The sequence below is a fragment of the Micropterus dolomieu genome, linkage group LG21 (assembly GCF_021292245.1).
Source record: "Micropterus dolomieu isolate WLL.071019.BEF.003 ecotype Adirondacks linkage group LG21, ASM2129224v1, whole genome shotgun sequence".
Taxonomy (NCBI): domain Eukaryota; kingdom Metazoa; phylum Chordata; class Actinopteri; order Centrarchiformes; family Centrarchidae; genus Micropterus; species Micropterus dolomieu.
In genome coordinates, this window is record NC_060170.1 from 9,720,806 (window position 1) to 9,744,449 (window position 23,644).

Below are 23,644 nucleotides of genomic sequence, written 5' to 3' on the forward strand. Positions count from 1 at the left end.
AAAAATCTCCATTTGTGAACTAGGCAATCAAAATGCATAAATTGATAGTATTGATAGTTTAGCATACATAAAACATGCAGACAATAAGTCTGCTGTCACTGTATATGAAGCAGATCTTTTGATTACTAATTTATTAGTGTAGCAGTATAAATTGCAAATAATAATGCCCAATACCCATCACAAGTAACCAGAACGCAAAATCATGTCTTCAAATTATTTATTGTGTCTAGCTAACACTCAAGAAACCCAAATCAATGACGTTTACAGTAATATGAAGCAGAAACAGAATCCAGACTGCATACATTTGGTATTTAATCCTTTAAATGACTTCCCAAGAGCACATGATGATATTCAATTAATTGCATCAAAATCAACATTAATATCAGGAGTATTTCTGAAGTTATTTTGACTTTAAGTGCAGCGATGTCGCCCAGCGTCTAGCTGAACATCTCTTTACAGATTTCAGCACTTACTCTGAAGAATTATTGTGTCTTTTAAAACTAGAGCAACCTCAGAGACATCTCTTTACAACTGAACATCATTCCAACACTGGGGTTTTAATGGTGAACTGAATTTTATGTCATCTTCTTGCCTTGAGCTACAGTATGTACAAGTCATTTGTTGATAGGGTATCATGTGAGTAACAACCACGGCTGTGTGCTTTTGATGGGTTTTCCATTTTGCGGACAAAAAGATGCTGACAACCTGCTGTGCCTCTACACAGTAGGCGAGCTATGTGTCAAATGTGTTTTCTCAGAAAACCCAGCTCCTCTCACCACATAGGAGCTACACTGCATTTGTTTGACACAAGGACAATGTATTATATAATACAGTACAGTGAGCACATTTAAGATCAACTGCATCGCCACAGGCTAAAGAAACTAGAAGATTTAGTGTTCTTAGAAGATGACAGTATAATTTGACTCAATATAATTTGAGATGCAGTTCAAAATTCATCTTTGGGGTTAATTATCAGAATGAATAATATACATGTACACAAGTATGATAACGGTCATGCAGTAGAGGCGGATAATATGTACATACCACAAATATAATTGCGCATAAAATTAGTTTTCATTTGATTATCCTCCAAAACATCCTTGGTAGCATATTATTAGGTACAAAATACTGCTTCCAGAGTGGGTCTCAACTATAAATTCCTCCATATACAATGTGTAACCAGCCATCAGCTACTCAAACAACTGTACACGGAAAACCCCTCTAGGTACTCCTGCATCATATTTTCAGGCATATTATGCAAATAACACCTACAAAACCTAAACATAGTTAACAGCTATCCTGGTTGAGAGCACATGGACATTTGATGGTGATGATATAATGAAGAAAAAAAATAGTATAAAATCACTAAAAATTCTGTATTGATTATATAACTGAACTATATTCAGTGATCAAGCATTGAAAGTGGTGTTAACACTAGTTAGAGAGACAAAGTCTTTTAAAATCAGTGTGGATTTAAAGTGGACGATTGCACACACCCTGCCGAGTTCCTGTTGCAGACATATTACTGACAAAATACCAAATACGTTCATTTTATAAGCTGTATGTGACACTTAAAAGTTACAACCGCAGTTAAAAGCGATGCAAATGGGATTTTATGTAACGTTAGAAACCTGATCCCCATTGATGCAAGTAACTAAATAAAAATAGACTTCCAGGCTAAATACACTGACTTCTAGTCGGTGATCATTACAACACAAAATCCCACCAAATGTAAGCTTAAATAAGTCACACATTCAGTCGTGATTTATTTCCCCAAACCAACGTTGTCCAACTAGCTAAGGCTGTGTTTCGGTTTGTCCCTGTTGCTTGCTAGCTAACGTTACAACATGACATTAAGTTGTTTATAACGGAAAAGATTTAGGCGAGCTAATGTTATGTCGGGCTAAAAAGAAAAGGTGTAAACTCCAAAAAAAAAAGAGCTAACGTTAGGTAGGGAAACAGAGCCTTCGGCTAAACTTACCACACCATCCCATAGGCTCCTTCCCCGATGTAGGAGAGGTTGCTGTACCGAGGCCCGACATCGAAGGCCTGCCCGCGGACCAGCTCCGTTCCCGACCCGGGGCTGGGGCCGCAGCCAGCAGGGGCAGACACCGCAGCTGTCGCCATTATGAGCACTGGCTTTTTGTTGGTTTTTTTTTTTTGTTGTTGTTGTTGTTGTTTTTTTACAACGCTATCAAATACACACAGGAACCAAGTTTACAAAAATATATGTGTGTGTTTATATCCGTCGTCGCTGTGAGTGGAGCAGGGTTTCCCGAGAGGCCGAGGCTTTCACTAGGTACGCCGTTAACGTGCGTTCAGAGCGACCACACCACTGCTGTGCTGTCGCAGGCAGGCAGGCAGGCAGGGGCGGGCAGCGAAGAGGTGGCTGCTGCTGCAGGAAATAACGGAGGCGGTCATGTGATCCGAGTTTTTCTTTTTTGGATGACCAGAGTTGCATTCAGGTACTGCTTCAACTCACCTGAAAGGCGTTCAGTTTACAGAAACTGAATCTCAAAATATTCATAAACAGGGCACTAATCAGGAGAAAAATAAACCAAGTCCTGTAGTTTAAACAAGTTCAGTTATTGTTTGAGTTTCTATTAGTTATGTCCTAAAATACAGTTTATCTATTTAGTGGATATTTTCTAAAAAAACCTCCTCGTGCTCATGTCATGTCACTACAGCATCTCCTAGAATTCCTGTTGGGTCGAGCACCTTTTAATATCCTCTTAATCTTTTTAAATGTAGCTGTTTTATCTTCTCATTAATTTTCGCTGTTTTTACCCTGATGTGCTTTATCTTGAGTATTTTCTCTTATGTCTTATGTATTTTATCCTGTGTTTTACGCTCTTTTGTATTTGATCGTGTGTATTTCTTGGAAAGTTCTTGGGACCAGGCTGCGTGGTGATTTTGCACTGTAAATAAAATATGATTTGATTTTGATTTTAAATGTGCCGGGGTTAGCAAAAATAGTTAATTGCACTGTCCCAACAAACAAACGTACTTAAACAACAAAAAACTCTCCACTTATGAAAGAAAGAGCGATAAAAATGCATTAATAGCTGGTAAGCTATTGTTTAGCGTAATTAAAACACAATTAGTTCAGCAGACAATAAATCAGCTGTCATTAATCTGATTCTTTTGATTGATAATTTCTTAGTGTAGCAGTAGGCCATACATTGCAAATAATTATTATAACAAATACCCCTCACAAATAACCAGATAGCAACATGATGTCTTAAAATTATTTCTTAAGTACAGTCAAAAAACCCAACACAAAAATCTCAATTCGTGAAAGAAATAGGCAATCAAAATGTATAAATAGCTAGGCTATTAATATTTTAGCTTAGCCTAATTAAAACATGATCAGTTCAGCACACAATAAGACAATAAGCTGGCAGATCCAACCGTGGAATATGTATACAGATCCTTTATACTAGGGGTATAAAGAAGGCTAGACTACATAAAAAACTAGGCTAAAACATGGTGAGTTTATTTCTAACAGCCTGTATTGTACTGTATGAACATTGTACATCCTAGTTTAAACACTAGATGTCGCTGTCACCATGAACAACCAACTTGACCTCAGCTCATTAAACTTGGCAGAAAACTGAAAACACTAGAGTTAGCAAGGGAATGCGAAAATGTCAGAATAATGCCGTGACTTCTCATATTTTTCTGTATATGGCCCACAATCAAAAAAATTTGGCTACCCCTGCTTTATACACAGTCTAAGTAACAGGCTACCAATACCACACTGTTAAAATACTCCTGTCCTGCAATGTGATTTATTTTCAATTCAATTCTTACATTATTTCAGACTCAGGATCCAAATGAAAGACAGGACATTACATACAAAGGCACAATAAAAGATCATGGTTTCAAAGATATAAAAATATATATTCATGTCTCACAGCAGGATAAATTTACCCATGTTTCAACAGCTGGGACTGGCAACATGAGGTACTAAAAGTTGCGTTTGATAAAACCAAGATGATATCATTTTCAGAGTCATAATGCTTGCAAATGCACATCAACTTTCTTAGATCAGTCATGAAAGTATTGACTCCTGCGGACACAGACATGTCACTTGCAATACATCATCTAGGTCTATAATATTCTCATGCCGTCATCATAAGCCACTTGAAATTTGTGTATACTTGCTTTGTTGTTATTCGTGTGTGTAGTGTACAATGTGCTCTGAACAGAGAGCTCTCCGCTCCATCCGTAGCCAACACATACTAAACATGCATCAGAGCATTTTGCTTGAATACAGGCTTACATCTTGCAGTATTGCCTTTAAATATTATCATTTATTTATTCAGTTTATTTCTCAGGGACAGTGCACATTAATAAACATCACTGTCCCTGTCCAGCCTAAAGTCAATCATAAGGCATATTAATTACAGTAAAAGCAGAACACAGACAATTAGAAATCAAAATACATCATGTGTCATTTGTTCTGTAATAAAATGTCCAAGATATTTTACCTTACAAGCACCAAGATTAGAAGTCAGGACATTTTGTCCTCTTTCGTTCTGTACCATTTTATATGTATTATATAAAAAATAGAGTTATATCATATCATTAGATTATTTTACTCATGCAATAATGTAAAAGCAGGATTTTACTTTTTAATTTGTAGTTGGTTGAGGTGGAGCCCAGAGCTTCAAAATGCTAATGTTCAACCAACAGTCCAAACCTCAACATTATTCATAAAATTCAAGACCCTGAAACTGAGCTGCAGCACGGTGGCCACAACCATACAGCAGTTCAACAGGACAGGTTCCACTCAGAACAGGCCTCGCCATGGTCGACCAAAGCAGTTGAGTGCACGTGCTCAGTGTCATATGCAGAGGTTGTCTTTGGGAAATACAGGTGAAACATGCAAAATTAGCATATTGTGCAAAAGTTTATTTATTTCAGTAATTCAGCTTTAAAGGTGAAACTAATATATTATATAGACTCATTACATGCAAAGTGAGATATTTCAAGCCTTTATTTGATATAATTTTGATGATTATTGCGTACAGCTTATGAAAACCCCAATTTACTTATATTATTTCCTGTCTCTTCTTTATTCCTTTCTCTCTTTTTGAATGTTTTATTTCTTTAAAAGCCCATCAGTTTATCTACATTAAATGTATCGGCCCCTAATAAAATAAACCATAAACCAAACACTGAAGTTGTTTTAAGAAGGAATTTATTTGTAGCAGCATGAACAGGAGAATCAATTACACTTCACATGTGCATGTGAGCACTGTTTTAAGACAGTCTTTAAATAATAAGAACCTGTTGTTGAAGTTCAGCCAGGAAGTGGTTAGCCTAGGTAAAGAGCAGGGAGAAATAGCCTGGATCTCACCAAAGTTTGAAAATCCACCTACCAACACCTCTAATTCTGACCCTTCAACACAGTGTACATTGTTGTGAGAATGAGATGAAGGTGAAGAAAAGGACACTGGAAGCAACTGGTTCTGGTTCTTGGGGGCCTTCACAGATACTGTATACTGCCTGACACATATACAAGTCATATAGTAAAATGATTCGCCTGTGCTTTAACTCTGATGGCCTCTGTTTTAAGACTGATAATTGTTTACTGCTTTGCTCAGATTGCAATAGTACAAAGTTAAAGTAAGAACGATGTTTTGCTTGATATACTGTTTTATATTTTATTGTGTCTCTGCAGTCTCTTGTGCCCTGACCTTTGCTCAGCCTCCAGAGACCTATGGTTGTACATGATCACATTTCAGATTAGACGTTGATGTCCAGTAAAGAGGAAATCATTTTGTGATTATAGGAGCAGGAGGAGGCCTTTCTGTCCTTTTGAAGTCAGAAAGAGGTGAGAAGGGTAGGATGAGTGTTGACATGAATTGGTTTGATGTATTTTGCATTTGGAGTGATGCATTTAAAACAGATTTTTTTAATTGTGCATGCATTTAGGATTATGTAAGAGAAGAGATTTGAGTTACATGAGTTATAGAGACCTGCACGATACGTTTTTATTACCTTATTTGGAGAATTGTTTGTGAACTGAGGTAAAGGGATGTTGCAACTACTGGACAGAAGGACCATCTACTCAGAAACGGAAGTAATGTAAAAACCAAACAATGTCATGATCAAGTCCTGATAGCCAATGATAGCTTGAGAAAAGAGTGGGGTCCTCCCTGTCTATATCTTTATTTAAGTTGCTGACCCTAGAACTTTTTGGGGCTTGTTGAAATTAAATAAGTTTCTCTTTGGGTGGACGCCTTAAGAAAACTAGAAACAGTTTTTCATCTCATTTTTTGCCTTCGTTTTCTTCCCCCTCTTCTGGACTGGTAAGTTAGTGTTTACTTACTTTAACATCCACACTGCCTCCATTAACGCACCTCATTACAGATAAGCAGCAAACTGGCCCTTTAAGGAGGTCATTCCAGGTTATGTGTTCAGTGCCCTACTCTCTGGAATCTAAAACGAGAGGGGAAGAGGGGTTGACTAGGGAATGTTTGAATCTGGAGTTAGATATTCAATGCAGACGGTCAGGCCAGTACCTAGTGTTGAAACTAGCCTGGGTCGCTGTTTTTCCTAAGTTGTATCTGAATTCATAATTGGCTAAGGGCACCCGGAGATGGTGACCCAAGAGAGCAGGGTTCCTTGCAGTGGGCCACATGTCGCTACAACATGTAAAAATGACGTTTTATGGGAAAGATATCATGGAACAGTTTCAATTGATTCCGGCTCTGAGTAATCTATAAAAATGTCACTTTTTATCACTTTTCACTTTTTTGTAAACTGAACCTGCTCTGAAGCATGTTTGAGACTCAGCGTAGGTCACAGTGATCTGCCTTAGTAAAAAGTGAGCCAGTTTGGTGATATGAGAAAACTTCATTTAAGGCCAAAAATAGCTGAATAACCCACTAATCCCATGTGATTAGGTGCCAGGCCAACATGTATTCTGCAACAAGTTACAACATGATGCACATGGGGTGTGTTGACTATTTCTAGTTGGCAGGGTTGCAGGTGTACAACTGAACTTCATACCTTAACCTTTCATATATTATTAATTTCAGGTGACACTAATGGACAGAGGGAGATGAAAATACTAAGGGAGCACTACATAAGGAGGCAGGTGTACGCATCAAAACGACAAATCAAATGAGTGATAGGGAGGCACGAAAACAAGCAGAGACTGAGGAATGGACAAGGGATGTTTCTAATGTAGCACAGAGGTAGACCAAAACTGAGGTAAAGAAAAGTCAAGAATTAGAAATACTGTTGCAACCACCTAGGATTAAAGAATTAACCACTTGATTGTCAAATGGCATTGTGCAAACCGAACCGAACCCACCTGAAATGCGAGTCACTCTATACCTAGGTTATCCTAGCTTAACCTAACTGTATGAGCCAACCTGTTCCCTCTAAATTTGTTTGTTGTGGTGCCTCAGGTGAGGACAGTCTCTGCTAACCAAACCTCCATGTTGACTACATACTAATATCTGTAATACCAATTCCATAAAAGAGAAATACTTACTAAAAAAAATAAAATTTGTACCTTGGTACAGGACTTGAATAAACGTAAATATACTGTAGGTACTTTCCACCACTACTGTAAGCTGAAAGAAATGAAGAAAACAAAGAAGGAGAGGAAGACACGGGACAAAAAGGAATCCCCTGATGCAGAGATTTCAGCCAAAACTGAGGCTGTTGCTCCAAACACAGTCAACAGGTTTGTTTATTAGATAAACAAAAAAATGTTTGTATTATTATTTTTTTATTTTGCTCAAACTAAGGTACAAAATGACATGTAGCAAAAAAAAGGAACGTCCTCTCACTTACAACTGCTTAATTTTTGTGTTAATATTTCTATGAACAAAAAAAGATTCAACAAAATAGGACAAAGTTTCACAGACGTGTGAGTAACGGAACAGAAAGTATCAGGTGTGGCTCTATGGTCTTGTGCAAGTGTTGTCACATGTGGTCTGCCACTGTGAGGACGATTAGCTGTCTTTCCTGTCTTGATGTAGTGCTTTTTTTGGGGTCTCACAGTACAGACATTGCCATTTATTGCCCTGGCAACATCAGCAGTCCTAATGCCTCCTTGCAGCATGCCTAAGGCACGTTCGCGCAGATGAGCAAGGACCCAGCACATCTTTTTTGGGGGGGGTTTCAGAGTGACTAGAAAGGTCTCTTTATTGTTTTAAGTTTTTATAACAGTGACTTTAATTGCCTACCGTCTTTACGCAGGGTATCAACAACTATTCCACAGGTGCATGTTCATTGACTGTTTATGCTTCATTGAACAAGCATGAAAGAATATAGTTTAATTGTTTACACGCTTTACAATAAAGTAATAAATAGATTTTTTTACAGAATTTTCTTTAAAATACAGTGTCCTGAAAAAGCGATGTTTTTTTTTTGCTGGGTTATCTATAGAAAACACAAAACAGTTTTCTCCTCAGACAAGGGTTTGCCCACTAAAATTCAAGTGTCGTGACTCTTGCTAACTGCAACTTCTTACGTACTACTACATCAACAGGGGAATTGTATTATGTGATAAAACACTTGGGGCACTAAATATCATAATTAGCAAAACAATGGCAGCGACGAGCTGGTAAAAATGGGACAGTTAAAGACTCTTCATTGTCAACTCATCCATGTACAAGTATACATTTGGGTTGAAATACTGTTGTCCAGGAGCCTATGGTGCAGCAGGTAAAGAAGCACTAAACCGTGCAAAACATAGAATATACAACATAAAACATAATAAACTGAACAAATATGTGCATAAAAGTGCAAGAGACGAAGACTATAGCGCAAAAACACTATAGACTATGGGACTGGACTGTAAGACAAAGACAATGTAACTGACAATGGTGCAATAGGACTGTGAGGTACTGTGAGGTAGTGCATAATAAGCTATTAGCAGCAGGTAGTTTGTGTAAACATATTAACACATGTGATTAGCAAGACAAAACATCTGCCAAGCCAAGAAGACTGAAGAGGATACTGATGAAACAGAATGAAAAACTATGCTAAACAAATACTAAATAATCCAAAGATGTATTTTTATGCATTTTGGCGACACCTTGTGGTCCCATCATCATTTGATGAACGCATGGCGCAGTGACACCACAATCACTGAGGGCCTGAAGTGATGTGAATGTTTACTAAATCTTTTAATATGTTAATTCTTGGGGGTGGGGTGTGTGGGTGTATATGAGTAATGTATGATTTAGGGAAACAGCTCACTTATGAATGTGTGCGAAGATGAGCAACAGTGAATGAGCAATAAACCTGACCCTATGGTCTTTTGAAAAACAGTATGACCATTTTGCAACTGATGCACATGCAAATAATTACTGTACACACATCATTACATCATTTTGTGTGTGTATGTTCTTTGCGTTTTTCTTCTTCACAAGAACAACAGAAGAAGTCAGCTTCACTCTGCAAGGAAAAAGTAAGTAAAACTACATTTATGTCGGTTTCAAATCCAGGCTTACAAAATGCTTCACAGTTCCAAAACAAAACAGAAGACCAAACATAGATAAAGCAAATATAGGCTCTTTACTTTCCTTTCATGCCACTTTATGGTTCCACTCCACTACATTTCATAGTTAAATATAGGCCTGCTTTTTACTCCACTACAATTATTTGACAGCATTAGTTACTATTTTACAAAGTAAGACAGTACATATGAGTAGTGTTGTCACTTTGGGCTCTGGGTAATTGTAACATCATTTCTCACTATTTTTACAAACCAAACAATCAATCGATTAATGGAGAAAATAATCATCAGTTGCAGTTTAATACAAAATAGTTCAAAATGAGCTCCAGCTCAACCAACTACAGCAGTAAACTCCTGCTATTACATTAATACATGAGTAATAATAATGTTTTTATAGAATATATAGCCTTATTGTCTCTTGGGTATTATTGTCTTTACACTTGTTAAAGCACTTTGTAACTTGTTTTTGAAAAGTGCTCTACAAATAAAGATTATTATTATTATTATTATTATTATTATTATTATTATTATTAATAGTATTGAGTTTTACTTTAAGTAGCCCACATTTTCTTGATTATACTTAGGCTACTAAAGTATTTTAACAGTGTAATATTAGTACTTTTAAGTAAAGACTCTGACTACATCTCAATCACTGTAGCACAGGCCTTTTAGTCTTACAGATGTAGCCTAAATATTAACTGGTGTTTTTCTAAAAGTGTTGTGAAAGTTCGTGAGGTAGTTTAATTTATTCATTTAAGTTTACCGTGCGGTCAAAGATGTTCCAAACTTCTTAATTACGACTATACGCCACGTGACCAGCCATTTATCTTGCCTCTGTAAGTGTTTTTGCTAATAAACGTTTCCGTGTTTTCATGACAAGAGTTGAATTAATAACTGAATGGAGGAAAGAAACACTGACTGCGCCCACGATGGGGAGTGGAGAGAGGAGGAGGAGGGGAGAGCATGAGAGAGGGAGGGGAGTGGAGTAGGAGGAACAGAAGCGGGTGGTGGGAAGCCAGGAGGAAAACATTAACTCTCGTTTCTTCTTGTAGTTTGGAGATTTTGTTGTTTAATTCCACGGACTGCTGGCGACGCGCAGCTCCGCCGGGACGCACCGCACGAAGCCAGGACGCACGGTAAGAAGACGCTTTTACTGACCTTGGAGGGGTCAAGGTGGAGCGGGGAGAGGGGTCGACATGCTGAGATGGATTTTGGGGAGAGAAAGGGAAGAGATGGAAGAGGAAGAGAGAAAGGCAGACGAACAGGAAGCTGTAGTGAATGGGCAACAACTGTCTGCGCTGCCCTCCGGGGAGCCCGCCACGGTAAAAGAAACGGAAAGAATCAAAGACTGAGGTGAAGGAGGAGGAGAGAGTTGGCAAGTCTGGGTTTGGGAAGGGAAACACCTCAGCTTCACTCTCTTGTTTTCTCTCAGGACGAATATACACCCACTGTGTGCACTTCCACAACAGCAACTTCACGGGTTGGGCTACTTTAGTTCTGTGTTGGTTAAACTGAGCTGCTGTTTGCTGAAACTCATCCAAAACTTCTTTTTACCTAAACTTATAGGTACTAAAAACCTATACTTTTTGTATAAGACCGAAGTGTGTTTAGTTTTTGTGATGATGCCCGATCACCGCAGGACCGTTTAGCTGTCAAAACATGATTTTATTTCTTGGTTTCGCTTTGAAATAAAGGTTTCAGTCTGTAGTGTGCTGCAGAGGAACACATTGGATTAGTAGCCTAATGATCATAAGGATGATGTTTATAAAAACTGTGATCTTAGGCTACAGAGACTGTAGTTGTAGGTAAACTACGGTTTTGCGGTGATGAGTAACTTCTACATCATTATATCGCGGGAGGCAGTGAAGTGCTCATATCCTGCAGATCGTTCTCTACTCACAGAAAGTAGTTTGATGATCGCCTACACCGCTGCAGCGGTAGAAAGCTGCTAACTAATTACATTTACTCAAATACTGTACTTAAGCACAACTTTGATGTACTTTAGGCTACCTGAGTATACCTTTCCTCCACTGCATTTATTTTACCTTACTTTACAAATTCAGATTATTGATACAAAATAGAAATCAACTAAAAGTTGCTATGTATTGTTATACCTGCTTTAAGCATTAAAGTGATATACACATTAATCCTCCTGCATGTTGAAGTGTCCATGGGCACACTGAACCCAAAGTGTGAATGGAAGTTTACTTTCTGAGGAGCGGTTGACACCTTGCATCAGTAGGTGAATGTGACAGTGCTTGTACAATGCTTTGAGTGCTCAGAAGACTAGAAAGGTGCTATTTAAATGCAGTCCAGTCATAATGCAGTGATACTCTTCAATGTGTAAGAGTATTTTTACACTGTGATACAACAAATTTTACTTGAGCAAAAGATCTAAGTACTTTCACCACTGCTCAGTTGTTAAGTGGTGTTGTGGTGTAACTGTCTGACAACTCACAGTTGTTAACTGTCAGCTACAACTTTAAGGAGACATTGACTTTAAAACACATTTAAATTAAATGTTTCTTTTGTGTGCCTTTATAATATTAGCACTATTTTTGCGTGCTATAGTGACAGATCTGCTTTGACACGTTAGCACTGCTTACACTGATAGTGATGTTTATTTTCTGAAACAAATGGACAAATGCAAAGAACATGACATCAGATTGAGATGTTTGCCCACTAACCCAGCAGTTACATGGACATATTTCCATTTTTTAAACAGCAAGGTGCATCGAAGTGTCTTTCTAGAGATTGGGATTATTAAACCTATCTGAAACATGACAACATATGCGTCACTTTTTATAGACTGTTTTTTAGATTTATACTGACAGCTATAACACATTTTGTTGTCATGCTTTATGTTTCTATGCACACTGACATCTCTCAACTTAATATTTGATATCTTAGTGTTGTAATTTGTGCAGTGTGAATTACAGAAAAAAGGAAACTTATCCTTTCTTGTAAGCCTCAGTAGTAAGCCCAATATTCACAACTTTTTACCAGTACAGGCAAATCATGCATGCAGCCATGGAGTAGCTTTTACAATTTGAGTGTCTCAATAGTTCAAAAAACTTTGCCTGTCTTGTCTTTTATTATATTTATTAGCATCTCCCTGAATATAACATAATCGTCAGAAGGTTACAGGAATGCTGTGTACTCTTGTAGTCCTCTACCCTCTATCGTCAACCGCTTATGCTGTGTACAGGGTCGCGGGCCTCTACCAATACAATGCACTTAAATTTAAGCGGTTAGCGGTACAAATGATTTAAAAAAGCAAGGAATTAGAGAAACAAAAGTCTGTACTTGAGCTAAATGCTAATGTCAGCATGCTAACAAGCTCACAATGACAATGTTAACATGCTGATATTATGCAGGTAGAAGGTTCACCGGCTTCATTTAGTGTGTCAGCATGCTAACATTAGCTGATTAGCCCTAAACACAAAGTACAGCTGAGGCTGATGGGAAAGTCATTAATTTTGATATTTGATCATGAACAAAAAGTATTGGACAAATTAAATGGGGACTTGATAATGGCGCTATAGAGAAATTGGCAATGAATCAGCAAAGTCATTACACTTCACCCTGAGGGGGAAATTAGTGTCTGTACTAAATTTCACAGCAGTTCATCCAATAGTTAAGGTTGGTGTTGAGTCCACGGTTCGGTTCAGACCCTGATTGAGCCACAGTTCGGTTGGTACCTCGTTTTTCTACTGTTTTGATTTTTTTTTCCATCATGGGTTAATTTAACTAGGCTAACTTGCAGGCAGACTTGCAGACTAATTTTTTATTTGACATGGTGGACATTACGTAGCAACACTGAACGCACCTGTGCAGATGTCATTCATCCTCTCACGACCATGAATGTCTGTGTACAGGTTAATCAAGTCAGTGGTTGCTGAGCTATTTCAGTCAGAACCAAAGCAGTGGACCAACAGACAGGCCAACCAACATTGCCATCTCCAGAGCCATGCTGACAAAAAAGGGGAAACAACAACAAAGCAACGGGAAAAAAACTATACATATAATGAACATTAATGTGATTAAAACTTACTAAGGTGAAGTACTTTAGGAAAGCAACTCTAAATGATCATGAATCAGAGTGTGTGTGTGTATGCATGTTTATAACAGGAGAAAAAACTGAAGCAGTTTTAGTTTATTAGAAAGAAAATGATGAGAGATGTAACTTAGAAATCTTGCATGTGATTGAACATGTGACTAAACCTCAGCTGCTCCATCTACACTGAACTGATGAGGGTCATGTAAGGTAATTCCTTGAATTTGATCTAAATCAATAACTTCTATTGCTTCGTGCAATAATTAATTTAATGTGGGTCAAAATCCAAGTTCGTGCAACAACTTGAAAGGCGTTCGTTGTTAGACTGTTGTGACGCTGCGTCTGTCAAAGAGTCTCGATGGTACATAAAGGAGGTTATTAAGCTTAAAAGGTCAGTCAAAATGTCAGGGTTTTATCAGGTAAGATGAGAGGAGGAGTGGCTCTGTGGCCTGAGAGGTCAGGTGAATTATTCAGAGGTTGATTGTCTGGGTCTTTTGGTGCGGCACTCAAAGGGCCCATACTGTATTGTGCTGGCGTGTCATAACAGCATCTCACATTCTTGCTTTGTTAATGTTTATCATCGGTGGGAAAAAAGGTCTGAACAGGTGATAGGTGTGCATGTGGATATACATCTCTATTCATCAACGTTACAAATCAGTTCAGGTCTCATGTTCTAAACGGTGTCATTCTCTCAAAATGCAAGGTGTGAACAGCTCACACTATGTGAACTTCCTCATTCACTAAAAGTCCATTATACTGAGGAAACTGTCATTAATCTGTAATCCACAGGAACCTTTAAAAAAACATCATTCCTATGTCACCTTCTATTTGTTTATTCAACTTAGTTGTCAGTTAGATCAAAACTGATTCTGTGGTCGTAACATATTTTGAGTGACAGGTCAAGGGAAATCTGATAAAGGGGAAATTAATAAACAACAGTCAGGACTCTGCTCTGGCTTTGGCTGTCTGGCTGATTTTGCTTTTTTGCCAAGAGTGCTGGAGGAATTTCTGAAAAGCTTTACTTAAGTAAAAGTACCAATACACCAGTGTACAAATACTCAATTACAAGTAAAAGTCCTGCATTGAAAAGTGTTGTTAAGTTAAGTACATTAGTATCAAAAGTGACTGATGGCCCCTGTGACTGAGAAATTGTGTAAGCAGCATTTTACTGTCATAGCTGCTCAAGGTGGATCTAGTTTTAACTACTGTATATACAGTTAGTTAGTTAAGTCCAGTAGTTCCCAGCCTAGGGGTCGGACCCCTCCAAAGGCTCACCAGATAAATCTAGACGGGAGATTACAGCAGACGAAAGTTCTGATTACACAAATCATTTTCCTGGTTTAGAATTTTTCCCTTGTCTTTGCATTTTGTGAAATATTGTAAAATTGAACTGCCTTTTAAAGCTGGGGTAGGCAGTGCTGGTGAAACTGGCAAGAGACAGCTAGATTTTGAAAGTATCCAACTGGAAATATCCCACCCCCTCTCTTTAGGCCTCCCTCCAAAGCCACTACCCCAAAACACATGCTCATGTGCAATGAGTGCAATGGCATAGTGCACTCAGGTAGCTAAACAGACAGGCAGGAGAGCCAGCTAATCATTTCATCTGGGCCGAATTAAACGATTGGCCGTGCTTATTACAGTGCTGCGACAGCCACAGATCCCAGATTTGTATCACTTTTATGTCAGAGGATTTGATTTATCGATGAATATCTTTGTAATGTATAATCTTAATTTGTAACTACAGCTGCCATATAAATGTAGTAGAGTAAAAAGTTAATATTTCTTCATTCTAAATAAAGTTCAGCTGCCTTTAGTTACTTTCCAGCTGCAATTGCTAAAAATGGTCTTGAAATTGGTCTTTTCTGGTCTTTGGTGGAATTTACAGGTAATTACTGGGTTGAAAGCTAAAGCACTTTGGGTTGTAATATCTAACATGTTGAAAATATGTGTAGGCTGCAGAATCCTAATAAACTATAAGCAGAAAACGAGCACAGTGGCTGCCCCGGATAAGCATTGTGTTTTTGTATTTTGTGGTCATGGTTCCTGGCTGGGGCATTGAATTAGCAGAAAAACCAACAGCCAAAGCAAAATATGGTGTGTGTGGTTCAGTGGCACAGAAATACAGTGGAACGAAAGGGCCCCCACCCACAAAGTTGAAAACCCAAAGCTGTACCTTGGCTCAGCATCTTCCAATTATGAGATATTCTAAATTTTAAAATTTGACAAAGAAAATCCAACTGACTGCACACAACAAAACATAATTGATAGAGGACAAATTGGTTCACTAAACCCTCAGTTGTTGTAAGTTACAGAATTACAGTAATACAGTGTTCCTTTGCATCTTTTGCAAGGCAAGTTTATTTGTATAGCACATATGAGCAACAAGGCAATTTGAAGTGCTTTAAAACATAAAAGCAACACTGGGCAATATAAAAAGACAAACAGGATGTTTCATACGGGCCTATAATTGGTCATTAGTGATGTGTCTAGATTGTCCTTTTTTTAAGAGTGGCTTGATGACTGCAGTTTTGTGAGGCCATGCAATTATAAACATTTTTGAAAATGCCTGCTGGCAGAATATCAAGGCAGCAGGAGGAGGATTTCAGATGTTGTATTATCTCCTCCAGATTTTTATTTTTCATAGGATGAAATTGTGTCATATGTTAAATTGATTTTAAATAGACAAAGGGACAAAACAAATTTCTCCGTGGAGATCTTTTCTTACCAGAGACCACTTTCACCTTGACTGGTTCAATGGCATCAATAATATTTGTAATTTTAGAATTCATCATCTACATTCTCATTGACTGAGACCCATGAGAGGGCTGGTGTGGAAGAGAGCCTGGTGTTTTCAGTGACTTCTGTTTGAACATTTGTATGCACGGAAATAACGCTATCAGAGAAAACACAGAATGATCAGAGAGCAATATCAGTCATCACAAGCTTGGAAATGTTCAGACACTTTGAGATGATTAAATCCAGACTGTGTCCCCTTATTGTGTGTGGGCTCCATCACATGCTGAGTCAGTCACAGTTCTTTGTCCTGGGGGTTGTCAATGTGGATGTTAAAATCACCAACAATAACTACACCGTGAAAGTCAAATAATAGACAGCATAGTCATCAGAAAAGGTTGCACACTATTTAGGTGACCTGTGATATTTAGAAATGAAACTGACTCTACAACTGACTAGAGATGGGTATCATTTTAAGTCTGTCAATACTATTGCCAATAAGATACTTGAGTTTGGGTACCAATGCCAAAACAGTATTGTTTTCAATACCTTTGACTGCGTTGTGTTCACAGATTATACCAATGTTTTTTGAATTTGCTTTGGTGTTTTGGTGCTAAACAATAAGTATAAAACATGGCAGGTAGATTTTGTTTTTGTATTGCAGACAGTTTCAGCCGTTTGATTAAAAAAAAATCTTTTGTTGTTGTTCTTGGTGATAATCAGCAGCTCAACAAAGTGCAAATGCTCCAACTGCACAGCCCTTCACCACAGGCTGAACCCCCTGAGCTTAGACTGTCAGACTGTGAGTTTCAGTTGAGCTGTGGTTTAGCTGTGGTCAGGTGAAATCCAAACCTCTTTGCAGAAAGTTTTACTCATTTCTGTACTTAATGTAGGATGTAGACATTTTTCTTCAGAGTAGCGGTACATGTAGGCTTTTGTTGAACCAGTCAGTTTCAGTTTCAGCTTTAAATTGCTTAGTATCCCTTTAGGACCCTGCAGCATCCCATAGTCACTGAGCATCCTTTACCCGCCTACAGATTACACAAAGTCAATTGTAACCCCACATGTTCGGAGTGTATTTTGCTGTTTGTGTTTTTCCACCACAAATAGCCACGTTACCGACTGTACAGACATCAGATAGTTAGCAGCATCCGCACCGACTCTGTGTGTGTTGTACGTCTGTGCATGTGTATGTTTGACAGCTCATATTTTCCTCCAGACCCTTCTCCCCTTTTCCTCTTCTCTCTGCAGCTGGGAATAATAAAAAAATATATATCAATATTAGTCACAATACCGCTCAAATTTCAGTACTGATACCAAAACTAAACCTCTTCCATACCGAACACTAAAGAATAAAAACTTGTTTTTATTTTTGAAATTTGCCAAAAAAAAAACCAATATCCTCAAATGCATCTAATCTTAACATAATGTACAGCTGAAGCAATATTAATATTTGCTGTTTTTTTCCCTGTGATATGTCTCCTGTGATACTGAATTGTATATGTTCAGGTATTTAAATGTTCGCTGGACAAAACAGGACACTTTTTTAAATATTTAAAACTATTTAAAAGTTTAGACCCAACAATTAATCGATAACAAAAATGATTACTAGTCACATCCCTAATTTAAAGCACAGGTAAAATAACTTCTTCTTTTGGAAAAAGAAACCATCTTTTGGTACTTGGTATTTAGTGTAGGACACATGAACAAACAAACAAAAATCAGCCCTGCTTGTGTATTGTCAAGTTTTGTATCCATTATGAAAGATTTTAAACTCAGACATCTAAGTTGGTGCCAGCTTTCCACTGACTGTGTACAGAATCTCTTCTCTAAAATGTACTTCACCTTCGTTCTGAAATCAGCTCTACATGTTCAATAAGCTGCTTTGTATCGGTAAACCTTGTTCTCCTTGTATCAAGTGCTTACTTGCTGCTGTTAAGGACACAGTTTGGATTTGTCACTTAATCTTTTTACTAGTGTTTTTTCGTCACTACTTAAAGAACTGATCACATCTATAAATCTATAGTTCAGCAATGCATGTCTGAGTAGCTGCATGAAAATAGCATGTTGATCTAAAAGCATTTCCTCTGAGTTGCCTCACAACTCCCTTTTTAATGGTATACGAGCCCTGTTTTCCACAGAAGTTGCGGTTAGGGGAATTTGCTAGAATTCACTATCACTGCTACATCCTGCAATTGTTGAGTTAATGTAACAGATTTGTGCACTGAATTCTGAAGGCGGATATGGTGAAACAACACAGACGCCCAATTTTAAGTGTATTCAAAATCAACAGTTGCAGGCGCAGCTTTCACACAAGACTAAGGTTTGCTTTTAGAGCTTTTTGACCGGGCAGAAAATCAAAAGAATCAACTTAGCGGCGGTGAAAGCTTTGATTGAAAGGTATTCAGTAACAATACAGGATGTAATGTGAGAGAACAAGCGGACTGGGACGTTCTTGAAGGAACACACAATAATGATGAAGGTGAAAGGGAAAGAGACCTTCCCTCTAGAACTGCAACTAACAACTATTTTCATTACTCATTTACCTGCAGATCATTTTCTTGATTAATTGATTGATTGTTTGGTTTGTAGAATATCAGAGAACACAGTTCGTCACAGTTTTATAGAGCTCAAAGTGACACCGTCTTGGACTTGTTGTAGTCCGACCAACAGAAATCCAAAGATATTCAGTTTACAATGATGTTAGACCATGGTGTTGGAGCCCTAGGGGAGATTTGAAATTTGAGTCTCCGTTATAACCTCTTTTAATAGGTCTACATGGCACCTTTTCACCTAAATGATAAATTAATTCATTTTAATTCATAAACTCCTGGACTTTATTCAGCTCCTGTGTTTCAGCAGGTTTTCTGCTCATGTTCAAAACTTTCTGCACATTCAGAATCTCTCCCATAGTGTGATATATTAAGAGACGTCATCATTTAATGAGAATTCATAATATATTTAAGTCTACCAGGCCTCTACTCTGTGTGCATTATGTTATTAATCCGCTGGTATATAGACTGGTATATATATATGAACCAGTATATATATACAGTCAAAACAAGCATAGAGCTGATGATATGCTCTGAAAAACACAGTGTTGGCTGCCAGCTATTATTAGCTAGCAGCCGGATAAGACAAGTACTTGTTGATAGAGATGTAACAGAAGAGGTAGGCTGGTGGGTTCTGGAATGCTGAGTCTCTAAAAACCAAACCAGGACTTTCCTTCAGATTTCAGTGAAGACAATTAAGAATTCACAAAATATATCTGCAAGGATTCTGTGAGTTTCATGAAAGCACTGTTAGCGTTTGTGGACGATTTATGAAGGAGCTTTTTCAGAAAAGTTTCTGTGGTTCCCTTAATCATGAATGGATTAATGAACAGGCCTACTGGGCACAGGCCCAGGGGCCCAAAGGGTCAGGGACCAAAGTCTCTGTTTGAAATGACTGTTACCGTTTCTCGTTGGAAAATCACAAAGCTCTGCCCTGATCGACCACAAAGACAAAAAGAGATGCAAAACAACTATAAAGACACTTGAAACAACCACAAAGTGACAACAACAACTACAAGGAGATGCAAAATAACTGCAAAAAAAATGCACAGGGACTACAGAGACATTAATGACCACAAAGACACTACAAAGGGATGCTAAATGACTCCAGAGTCTCAAGATGACTACAAAGATACTAAAACAAAGAGACACAGCATGAACCCAGAGGACCACAAAATGACTGCAGTATTTGTTCTCAGTCTGGGTGTCTTGCTCCTATGTTGAAGGGTCAGGGGCCTTTTACATGTCTATGCCCAGGGGACCATTGTCTCTTAATCCGTCCATGCCAATAATGTTTGTAGCCTAAGAAATCCTTAGTTTTCTTAACTCTTTCAGTTTATTCTGAAAGCACATGTCTCAAAGCCATGAAAAACTTATCCACTGTCTCTCTCTCCTCTTGCCAACTCGTTCTCCTCTACACACCTTTCTCTCCTCCTCCTTGAAAATAGTCCTAATTTATCCAGACGTCTGTTTGCTATTAGACAAAACACACATAGAGGGGGAACATGCTGGGGCCTCTGAAAACGCAGCAGCTGTGCTCATTGGCTTATCTTTTACTGTGTGGTCACTGTGTGATTGGCTGATCTATGGAAACTATTATGCAACAACTCCTATCTTTCTCCAGTTGTTTCAAGTGTTTGTGGCCTTATTCAAGTCAAACACAGTACATCATTCTGAGTACAGAACTGTTTTTGTTTTCTTTCTTGGGGGGATGTGTGTGTTTCACGTCATTGTACCAGTGTAAATTTTGATAAGAGCAGTAGTTTGGATGTGGGTCAAGTTTCTCAGGGCTGTTGGATTTAAACTAGGTTCGGTGGGTGGGGCTGGACTACAGCATGTTTAAAGGGAGATAGCATATAACCTTTAATCAGAGTGACTTTAATGTGCATAAGCACCAAAATGTGCCCCTTAGTTTTTAGTTTGGAATAGGGCTGCAACTAACAATCATTTTGTTTGAGTAGGAAAACCATGCTTTTTAAACCATACAAACACAAAAGGCTCTTCAGCCGATTGGATTCACAAGCACCTGTCTATACACATACACACACACACACACACACACACACACACACACACACATTCAGAGGAAAAGGTTCTTTCTTTCAGCTGCAAACAAGCAGTCAGTATCTATAATAGAGCGCTGTTCAGTTGAGAAACCAGAGATCACTAATCGCACAAGACACTCATTCACCTGTGTGACCTCTGACCTGTTAAGCCATTCACAGGTGACTGTCACAGTGGGATACTGTTACCCACCTTTGTTTACCTGGAATAGCATTAATACCAGTGTTTGTTACCTGCACTTTAAAAATTAAACCTTTGTGTGTGTGTGTGTGTGTGTGTGTGTGTGTGTGAGAGGAAAATAAAGCAACAACAGATAAGTAGGGCATTTCCAAGGCATCACTAAGTTTTAGTGGTGAAGGTGGTTTAAGTTAAACCACAACATGTTTTTTCCACTGTGGCTTTAAAACTAAGTGTGAAACAATTTTTACCTCATGACTTATTTAAACACCACAAGTTGTATGGTTGATGTACAGTAGTTACACTAGTTACAAAGTTTTATTTTCCCCTTCAAAAATTGCTTTTTGAAGGATATTTTCCAAAGCTTTGGTTGGCAGATGTGAATGACTGAGCTGGCAAGCGTGGGAGTCACAGGTGGATTTTAAAAAAGTGTTTTCTTTACCCTAAAATGAAAGAGACAGTTGCAATATATGCAACAAAAATCTTGGCCCAAAAAAGAGGTCAACTAGACAAACCTAAACTCAGGTTGATTACTTAAAATAAACTGAATCAGACAAAACTGACCTAACAAACTCATCACAAAGGGGAACAAAAAGTATATAATAGCTGATCAGATCCCAAAAAAGAGGGTAACACTGAGAGAAACACTGCCTACTAAACTACAAATAAAACAAAACAGGACAATTAGTGTTTTAGTTTAAATGTTTTAACAATTCACCAAAACTAAAGTACCAACAAAAGTGTATATATTTTAAAGAAATAAACTGAATTGCTCAACAGCAGTAAAACCTAAAAATCTCAAATCGTATTGCCTGAATTTCAAAATGGTCTTCAAAAGTTACAAGGTTTAAGTCCTGTTTATAGACACTGACATCGATAAATCATTCCCACACCTCCACTGATCAGATCTGGTAGGGAAACAGACAGATAACTTGAAGGCAAAAAATACCAAGAAAGCAATGTTCTTCCAGCATGAAATGAGGCAAAGTTGTCAGGGTTTCTGGTGACGCGATGTGGAAGGAATGAAAGTCTGCCTGCAAAAATCACCTCCAACACGTTCATCCTTATTCAGCCTCGATGCAATTAGGGAAAGGATCGACAGCGAGCAGCATGGTTATGGGAAATATGATAATTTGGACAAACAGCACCACCAGTACCACAACTGTAATCTTTACTCGAGAGCTGTGTTAGTCTTCCCAGCATCTCCATAACTCACCAACCAGTTTTGTCTCTGCGGTGTGTCGACACTGTAGTCAAGCCTGGAAAGTCAGAGTATCTGCCAAAACCGAGAGTGTGAAACTCCGAAACATTCAGAAGTCCACACCATTTGACATTCATATTTAAAGCCTCGTTAAATCTTTCATGATGACGGTAGTGAGTTTAAACGTCACTTTTTCCCCGTTAACCACAGTGGAAACGCCTCTCGTTGCCGGGTTCAGGTGACTCTTTGTTTGGCTGTGGAGTGAACTGGGGGGTTAATTTAGTGGAGCTTCAGAGTGAATGAATTGGTGGACTGTTTGCTTTGAGGGCTTTTATGGTGGGACTTGGTCAAATAGTGCATGTGTGGTGGGTGGCTCCAAGTGTACGTTTGTGTGCATTTGCTCTCTCTCTATATAGTTGTGTTAAAATGTTAGCTAACACAAGAATGTACCAAAAAACATCAGCGCGACCATCTGGACACAGATACACTACCGTTCAAAAGTTTGGGGTCACATTGAAATGTCCTTATTTTTGAAGGAAAAGCACTGTACTTTTCAATGAAGATAACTTTAAACTAGTCTTAACTTTGAAGAAATACACTCTATACATTGCTAATGTGGTAAATGACTATTCTAGCTGCAAATGTCTGGTTTTTGGTGCAATATCTACATAGGTGTATAGAGGCCCATTTCCAGCAACTGTCACTCCAGTGTTCTAATGGTACAATGTGTTTGCTCATTGGCTCAGAAGGCTAATTGATGATTAGAAAACCCTTGTGCAATCATGTTCACACATCTGAAAACAGTTTAGGTCGTTACAGAAGCTACAAAACTGACCTTCCTTTGAGCAGATTGAGTTTCTGGAGCATCACATTTGTGGGGGTCAATTAAACGCTCAAAATGGCCAGAAAAACAGAACTTTCATCTGAAACTCGACAGTCTATTCTTGTTCTTAGAAATGAAGGCTATTCCATGCGAGACATTGCTAAGAAATTGAAGATTTCCTACAATGGTGTGTACTACTCCCTTCAGAGGACAGCACAAACAGGCTCTAACCAGAGTAGAAAAAGAAGTGGGAGGCCGCGTTGCACAACTGAGCAAGAAGATAAGTACATTAGAGTCTCTAGTTTGAGAAACAGACGCCTCACAGGTCCCCAACTGGCATCTTCATTAAATAGTACCCGCAAAACACCAGTGTCAACATCTACAGTGAAGAGGCGGCTGCGGGATTCTGGGCTTCAGGGCAGAGTGGCAAAGAAAAAGCCATATCTGAGACTGGCCAATAAAAGAAAAAGATTAAGATGGGCAAAAGAACACAGACATTGGACAGAGGAAGACTGGAAAAAAGTGTTGTGGACGGATGAATCCAAGT

The 23,644-nt window shown here is 38.4% G+C and overlaps 2 protein-coding genes across 3 annotated transcripts in view; one reads left to right on the top strand and one right to left on the bottom strand.

The window, feature by feature from the left end:
• mapk1 (mitogen-activated protein kinase 1) overlaps nucleotides 1–2,370 on the bottom strand; it is a 35,823-nt gene extending 33,453 nt beyond the window's left edge. Inside the window, exon 1 of the mRNA XM_046034284.1 lies at nucleotides 1,982–2,370. Within this exon, the coding sequence (XP_045890240.1) occupies nucleotides 1,982–2,127 (146 nt within the window). The 5' untranslated portion in view covers nucleotides 2,128–2,370. The remainder of the gene's footprint in view (nucleotides 1–1,981) is intronic.
• Nucleotides 2,371–10,511: 8,141 nt separating this feature from the next.
• The window catches only part of LOC123959738 (phospholipid-transporting ATPase ID-like), a 54,230-nt gene continuing 41,097 nt past the window's right edge, over nucleotides 10,512–23,644 (top strand). The window contains exon 1 of one of the 2 annotated variants that reach the window (XM_046033989.1): nucleotides 10,512–10,626. The gene's annotated coding sequence lies outside the window, so the exon portion shown is untranslated. Of the gene's footprint in view, nucleotides 10,627–10,765; nucleotides 10,844–23,644 lie in introns of those variants that run through there. The other variant, XM_046033990.1, reaches the window with a different exon arrangement.